The 8524-nt window shown below is 28.8% G+C and overlaps 1 protein-coding gene across 4 annotated transcripts; it reads left to right on the forward strand.

Annotated features, from left to right (window-relative positions):
• Nucleotides 1-27: 27 nt before the first annotated feature.
• On the forward strand, nt 28-8524 carry LOC107067152 (progestin and adipoQ receptor family member 3). Of its 4 annotated transcripts, none has more exons than XM_089170784.1 (8): nt 28-647; nt 2483-2592; nt 5125-5297; nt 5508-5664; nt 5751-5903; nt 6106-6385; nt 6510-6674; nt 6859-8524. In XM_089170784.1, exons 3-7 carry the CDS (start codon nt 5170-5172, stop codon nt 6647-6649), a joined length of 858 nt encoding a protein of 285 aa, XP_089026910.1. In that variant the 5' UTR covers nt 28-647; nt 2483-2592; nt 5125-5169; the 3' UTR covers nt 6650-6674; nt 6859-8524. The 4 variants fall into 4 exon arrangements, with proteins under 4 accessions (XP_089026910.1, XP_015177878.1, XP_015177882.1 ...); XM_015322392.2 differs by having other exon boundaries at nt 32-647; nt 2435-2592; XM_015322396.2 differs by lacking the exon at nt 28-647 and adding an exon at nt 693-968 and having other exon boundaries at nt 2435-2592.

Raw genomic sequence — 8524 nt, forward strand, 5'->3', positions numbered from 1 at the left:
ATATATATATTATGTAAAACAAAAATAGATCTTTTTAACGAATAATAAATCAAAAAAATATCAGAATAGTCTATTTAAAAAGAAAAAAAAGAAAAAAACTTTGTTGTTTTACAAAACAAATGGAAATAATTTTGTTAAAAATTAATGCACGTGAATGTAAAAGTGGCCCGTTTGTAGGAAACAAAAAATTGATTAAAAACGTTATTATATTTACTCTCTTCTTACTTATTATATTGGAGAAAGAAAAAGAGAGAGAAGAAAAAATAATATAAAAATGAAATAGTTTCGTCGAATATGATTCCGAAAGTAACTTCGCAAGAGTTCACCCTTCCGTTTGGTTCGTTCGTCCATTGGTCGATGATCGTGCGAGGCTTCGCGCTTTTCTCTCGCGTCGATTCAGTCTCAGTGCCGAGCACGACGCGATCGGTACACCGTTTAGGCGTGTTTAAGCGGCTTCCTATAGAAACTGGGAGAGAGAGAGAGAGAGAGAGAGAGGGATAGAGAAAGGGAGAGAGGGAGAGAGAGAGAGTAGATTGAACAAAATGTGTTAATTTATTATATTTGTGAACGAGTCTTCAATCATACGAGTTCTTCTTTCCGCAATTTTTTAACAGACACAATTATATTTTTTTTTTATCTACACCAAGGTACGTTTGTTCAATTTATTTATTATTTTATTTAAAAAAATGTATATTCTTTTTTTCTCGAAAGGAAAAAATTGTTGTTTTGAACGACATTGTTTTTCGTCTTTAAATTTTGGTTTTTATTTGATGAAAACATTTGTTACCATGATCTTTGAATATTTTTCATTTGATCTCGTTTGCCTTTAGAAAGAGCACACGAGTTCTTCTTGGTACGTTCCTTTTCAATAAATCACGTGACAGTCTGATTTAACTGCCGTCATTATAGTTGTTACCGTGTCACTCTTTTGAATGGTTTGAAGAAAAAAAGGATCTATTGAGTCTTCAGTATGTAGATCATTAGAGCTAACAAAACGATCATACAACTTTGAATCTGAACTCTGATAAACGGATGTCTAGTACAACATAGTTGTAGTTGAAACAAGTCAAACGAGTTTTCAATTTTAGTATTTTATATTTTCTACCTTTTTCTTGTTTTCTTTTGTTAGACATTTTGTTTATTTTTATTGTATTTATTGCTATTAAAAATACAAATCATTTTCTAACGAAAGAAAACAAGAAAACAAGAAAACAAGAAAACAAGAAAAAGGAATTATTCATCGATTCAACGTTGTAGATCGAACGTAAGTAGTAAGTCAATTTATAGTCCTTGGCTTCTATGAAATGATATTACGTGTCAATAGATATTATACTTTCATATGGAAATTGTAACATCGAGGACAAAACAACGAGAACAAATGAAACAATAAGCATTTACATTTTATTCGTATCTCTCGAATCAATAAGGAAGGAAACACATTTCCGCAATTACTTATTAAATCTCCAATTTAAATGGAGTTCCTACTTATATGTTAACTTTCATTACAGATCAAATTATTACAGATTCCAAATTATTCATAATAATAATTCATATGAAATGTAATAATTGACATGAAAATTTGGATAGATCGTTAATATAATTCATTCACCAAATATTAATTATAGTCTTAACAGATAACAGATTTTTCTTATCATTAACTTATCGATCGGAAGTATATATATACATGATGTTTATGTGATTGGATAGTTATACGAGCGTATTCGTACTAGGAACAGTAATGAAAGTTATGGTTTCAGTTTTTAACGATTGCTTTCGATGTTTATTCACAAGAATGTAAAACGAAACGCCATAACATTTCCACTTAAATACGAGAGAGGAGAGTAAGTTTATTCTTATCTCTTTCTCTCTCTCTCTCTCTCTCTCTCTCTCTCTCTGTCTATCTCCATTTCTTTTTCTGTTTCGACTTTCTCGTAAATTAAAGTCGAGAGATCTTGCGAGGAGAGAGTGAAAGAACAATGAAAGATCTTTACGAACGCATACTTATATACACAAGAAAAAGATAAGCTTCGATCAGAAGGAAGAAAGAAAGAAGGAGAGAAAAAAATACAACAACAAAAAATAATAATAATAATAATAATTAAAATATAAAAAGAAAACAACGAGAAATTCCAGGTCACTGTGGATATGAATTCTGAAATGGCCTCTTTTTTTTAAGTATTTTTTTTTTTTTTTTATTGCTATCTCATCTTTCGAATTTAACGAGTAGAAATTTTGTACGTGATATTTTTCTATTCGATTGTGATCGATAATTAATAGCGAAATTTTTAACACATTTCATGTTTTAATAAATAAGATTTTCAAATTATTTTTCTTCGTATTATATTAAAAGAATAATTGTGGAATATGAAGTAGTTTATATTTTGATATTATATTATGATTTTGTAATGAAACATTTTCATCATATCTATCATAGAGAGAAATAAACACAAATCGGCCATTCCTATGATGAAATTACTGGCAGGTGTGGAGAAGGTGAACGAATCGATCGAGGACGAGTCATCTAAAGAAAAACCACATAATAATAATGAAATCGATACGATACAGGATCATCTTCAGGCTCTCGTCAGGAAGGTTAGTTCGCTTAATTAATAAATATTAATCAATCAAACGCTTTTTTCCTACTTTTTCCATATATTATATCACATTTTTCCTTGTTCTTAGATATAGAAATTATCTTTCAATTTCGAATCGTTCAATTTTTACAATTAAATCAACGTGAATTTTATGAATTATAGTGAAAGGTGGGTGGGGGGAGGAGGAGGAAGAAACGGAATAAAAAAAGATTGAAAATTAGTGTTATCTTATAATTTCGTCAATAAGTAAAGACAATGTTTTCACATATTTTATGAAATCGTTAAGCTTTCACAATAGTCCTTCTATTCCTGACTTAAAATAACGATCGCGATACGCTCCGTTTCTCAATGTCATATTTCCGACCTCTAATTTTCCACGTTTCATGATTGCATCTTTATTTTTTTTTCCAGAGTACCAAATGAAAACAACAACTTTGATTCATAACATTGAATTGACCAATAAAACATTTCTCAATCAATTCAGCAAGAATAATATTAATTACTCAATGCAAAATGGAATGGATTTTCTAATAAAATTAATTGGTTTTTTTCTTTTTTTTTTTTAACGAAAATAGTAAATTAAACTAGATAAAAGTTTATTATACGATAAATAAAAGAATTTGTTGAAAAGCGAAAAATCAATTTCACGCGAAACTTTTAGCTTGGTCACTACATTTATTTCTACTTAGATTAAGTATGCATATACACTATGCTTAAGCATATGTCCTATGATAGATTTTACATATACCTATACATATGTGTGTATTAGCCCGTTGGCATAAACTTGACACACTCTGATGATAGACCGACCGGTCCCGTTGTGTCCTACTTCAATACTTTTCTATCTTGCGATATAAACATCCGTATAGGCACGATCGTATTCACCTTTATTGGTAACCTCCTTCTCAAATTCAATTTCCAAATCATTTCGGCCCATTTTTCTACATCTCATATTATACCTATCTCTCATAACTTTTGAAATTGAATGGAAAAGAATTACAACTAAATAAACTATATATATATATATATATATATATATATATATATATATATATATATATATATATCTGGAGATTGTTGACAATTTTATTCATTAATCGTTAATGAAATTCGTTATGTTGTCACGCTTATGACGTCTGAGATTGATTAAAATTATGTAAATGGAATTTTTCTTCATTTCCTTTCTTTATCTTTTACAATAAAATCATAAATACAATAATCATATGTATTATATTCATTGATAACGAACGTAATGAACAAAGTCCATTGTTCTTTTGAAATTTATGTTGATTTATCGCTTAATGCTTAATTATCTATATAGGTATAAACTCACATAATAAAAATATAATAAATGTTTCGTGATTTTGTTGATAAATACAATTATTTAGATATAAGGATGAAAACTTGTCAATTCAGCACTAACGAAATAATCATATTTATATAATTTCACGTGTTTTACCGTACATGCCACTATTCTAATATAAGATTAGATATGAAACAGTATATTATAATAACGTCAGTCATCACGGGGGAACCACGTGGAAGTAAACGTGTTAACATTGATACATAATTATAAATACATATACATGATACTTTGTATAGTAGATCGAGGTCTGTTTTCTATTTGGCGATATTTCTAATAAACTTTTACATTAATTATGTCAATTAATAATCATTTTTCTTTCTTATTATGGTTAAATACAAACTCTTTTGCAAATAGTTCAAATAAGTATAGCTAACTCGTATGTTTCTGCCGATTTTTTCATTATAAATCTAGATCTACAATTTGACAAGATTTTATTTCAAATTCATATGTGTACGAATACTTTTTACACCAACTGTGTATATAGATTATATAATTTATTATATATTTTATTATTATAAACAAAATATCATTAATTTACATATGAAAATACTTACAAGTTATATATTTTTCTGATCAATTTATGTCAGTTATTATATTTTCTAAGAATTCATTTTTTGTTTCTACTTTTGTAGTAGTACTTCTTACATAACAGTTACAACGAGTAAGGCTAACGAACGATGATTTTACACATACTCAAGTACCTATGTACATATAGAGACAACATATATATATATATGAGTGTTACGTGATGGAATAATCTGAATTCTTAACTAGAAAGAATTAAAGAAGAAGGGACGACGATATAAAAGAAATTATTTAATATAAAAAAATCATTGAAATAAATCAAAATATGAAATACAATTTTTTGGTGGGTTCATAAAGAAAAATATATATATATATATATATATATATACTAGTATATAATGGTTTCTAATTAGTTTTTGGATCTTTGATATATCGGCTTTAGAAATAAAGACCAACAAAACAAGTTTTTATTTATAAGATTTGCAAAACATTTACAGTCATTATCTTACAATTAGCATTTATTACTTTCCTTCAAATCAATCTAGCTTTTTTTTTCTGAAAGATTTTCCTCACATTACCTATCCCCTCGCACTTTTATATATAAATAAATATAAAATATTAAATAGATATTTTTTACAGTGCGATCACGTTCCGACGGATTCATCGATCAAGAGAGAAGTATTAATGAACAATAATGAAACCAAATTGAGACGATTGCTATCATTCAAAGATGCACCAGAATATCTTAGACACAATCCGTATATACTTAATGGTTATCGAGGATATTTAACTACAAAATTATGCGTGGAAAGGTAATTATATCTAAAACACATATACATAATTGAAGCCACGTGTAAGCATGTCAATTATCCGAACGAGTAACCTTGACACGTGTTTTATAGATTAAAGTTTTTTGATCGACGATATTCAGATCGATATTCAGATCAAAAAAAATTGTAACAAAAAAAAAAGGATAAATAAAATGTACTATTTTTATAAATTTGTTTAATTTTTGTTTGTAGTATATTTTGGTGGACGAACGAGACGATCAACATATGGAGTCACATTTTTGGATGGATGTTATTTTTCGGTTTAACCCTGTACGATCTTTGCTTGTTAAATATTCACGCACCTTTCGGAGACAAAATTATAGTAGCTTTACTATTAATCTGCTTCCAGGTGAATTTTAATCATTCCATTTCATTTCATTTAATAATAACGTTTATAGAATCAATTAATTTATGTTGGTTTTCATGTATATATAGGTATGCATGATATTATCGTCAGTATACCATACGTTCTCCTGTCGAAGTGAACAAGATTATTGGTGTTTTTTATCTTTTGATCTTTTCGGTATAGCTTTAAGTCTCCTATCGATTTACATGTCTGGTGTTTACTATGCCTTTTGGTGTCACAAGGTATGTACAACGACAATCATCTCACATGTTTCTTCTTATTTCCTTCTATCCTCAATCTACTTATACAATACAATACAACATTTGCAATTGAAATAAATTCAAATTATTCAGTTCTTCTATTTCTTTTGTTGCTTATAATAATAATAATAATAATAATAATAATAATAATAATAATGAAATAAAGATAATTTTATTTTTGTAGGATTTGCAACAATTTTATTTGGTGACAGTCCTAGTGATATTTCTGTTCGCTATGGTACTGCAGATACCGAAGTTGAATGTAAACGGAAACGTCAAGTTGATCGTATTCGTAGCTTGGGCAGTTTATGGAGTTCTGCCAACACTGCATTGGAGTATAGCAATGGGTGGTATGGACAATCCGATCGTTAGACTGCTACTACCAAGGGTCCTTGGAATGTATGCCATTAGTGGTTTAGCTTTTGTAATATATTTGACAAAGATACCCGAACGTTTAATTCCTGGTAATAATCTTCAAAGACTTATGAACAATATTTCTCGTTTATCGATATTTTCGAATTTATTCATCCTATATTATATTTTTGGAAAAGAAGAATGTTAATTGATTGTATTATTGGATGATTTTAGGTTGGGTCGATTACGTTGGTTCGTCTCATCAATGGTGGCACGCGCTGGTCGTGTTGGCACTTTACTATTGGCACAATACTGGTATGTTGTATGTCGAATACAGGATGAACCACGGGTGTCCAGCTAATATGAGATTATGACATACGGATAACGACGATCAGTCTGGTCAGTATTTACAATATACATACACATATGTTAGAAAATAGAAAAGTCTCATAAATAATCGATTTGGCATAAAATGACTGTTGAGAAATACAATTGCGGTATAGAAGAATACTAATAAAATGCAAAAAATAACAAGTATACGTATATTTATATATAAGACAATTTTGTCTTGGTCACGTTTTAGCACCACGCTTCAATATGGAGTGTGCTTGCGCAATGGAGATGAACTTAGCTTGGCTTGGCTTGCAAAAGCAGTTGTCCCCATACCAATTTGCTGAGGGTATAGCGAGTGTCTGCTTCCTGGAGAACCCTTTCAAGATTTACATGAAAGAATAGATGAGAAAGACAAAAAGACAAAAGAACAGATAAAGTAAAAGTGAATTAAATAAAAGGGTAGAAGAAAGGTCGACGAGAAAAAATCGGTTTTTTTTTTTTTTTTTTCCTTGAAAGAAGGACTACTCGCAGGGATATCGAATTTGTGAGTCAAAGAGATAGTAAATAGATAGATAAATAGATAGGTGAAAGAGGAAAAAGCGTGTATGAGACTGAACGTCGGAAAAAAATAATTCTCTAAATATAATATAATAGACGGTAAGCAGTACTATATTGTTGAAAGACGAAAAAAAGGCTGACAAAGTTTGCGATTTGTGCTTATCGATGAACTGGGTTGGAATTTTTTATACGAATGCGCGATTATTATTTCAATGAAAGGAACAAAAGTGGGGATGCCAATTCGCGTGCCAAAATACTGCTAAAAATGTATTAACAAGATCGATTTATTTAATATTTAATTATGTTTTTACGAATTTAAGTTAAATTTTTTAACTTTTAACTTTTTTTTCTTTCATTGAAAGTGGACAAAATTTGCGTTGAATGTTGTCAATTGCTATCATGTGTTTTAGATCTGATTTTATAAATCAGTTTTGTATTTAATACGCTTGCGCAGAGAAAATCTTGCGCATAACGGATAAAGAAGGTATTTCATTGTAACTTCATCGATTAAACATTCATTTATGGCAACCTAGAAATATAGAGTACTACTACCAGTAATATATATGATTTATAGATTGTTGTAATTCTTTTTAATTAGTTTCTTAATTATTTCTATTTCGTAAATGAAAGAACAAAATGACGAGAGATTGATATTAGAAAATATTTAGTTTTTCGTTTAGTGTTCGTTCGTTTTTGTTACTTTTTTTACGTTGTTATAGGTGTTATTTTTCTTTTTTTTTTTGCTTTGTTTTTTAAACGAGATAATAATTTGAACATCTCGAATTCGTTTATAAACACGCGAAAATCTGATCATCGCATTTGTCTATAAACAAAAAGCTTTGATGTTATTTAACACGAGTCACATCATTTATTTCATAGTTCGTTGATCGTCGCAACGTGCTCGACGCACTTACAATTTCCTTGATCTTTTACACCGACATTCTATTTATAAACAACCGTTTGATGTGCATAAAAATTGCGAGACGCATAGGTAATGCACAGTTCCTAAGGAAAGAAACATATTTTTACATATATATACACATATAAGTATATAAATATTATTATTATTATAATATTATATTAACAAAAAAATTATCTATATATATATATATTTATATATGTATATGTATGCATAATAAATGCATATGTGTATGTAAATTGCAAGCACTTGTTACTTCGATCGGCCGGTCTCATCGATTCGACGAACTGTTTCCGTGCTGGTACACTTTCCACATTTAATAAATTTCGCATTTATATAGATTTGTTTTTTAAATAAAGATAGTGTTTAAAAAAAAAAAAAAAGAAAATAATAATAATAAAACAAGGATCTATTAATAAAAACAATAACGTTAATAATA

Source organism: Polistes dominula, unplaced genomic scaffold (genome assembly GCF_049000335.1).
Source record: "Polistes dominula isolate Pdom_NZ unplaced genomic scaffold, Pdom_raw_medaka contig_79, whole genome shotgun sequence".
NCBI classification, from domain to species: domain Eukaryota; kingdom Metazoa; phylum Arthropoda; class Insecta; order Hymenoptera; family Vespidae; genus Polistes; species Polistes dominula.

Bases quoted from the DNA above. Each gene is read 5' to 3' on its own strand.
- LOC107067152 (XM_015322392.2), top strand. From the start codon at position 2,464: ATGATGAAATTACTGGCAGGTGTGGAGAAGGTGAACGAATCGATCGAG. The intron at 5,298-5,507 runs GTAATTATATCT...TTTTGTTTGTAG, and splicing joins ACAAAATTATGCGTGGAAAG to TATATTTTGGTGGACGAACG. The intron at 6,386-6,509 runs GTAATAATCTTC...GGATGATTTTAG, and splicing joins ACCCGAACGTTTAATTCCTG to GTTGGGTCGATTACGTTGGT.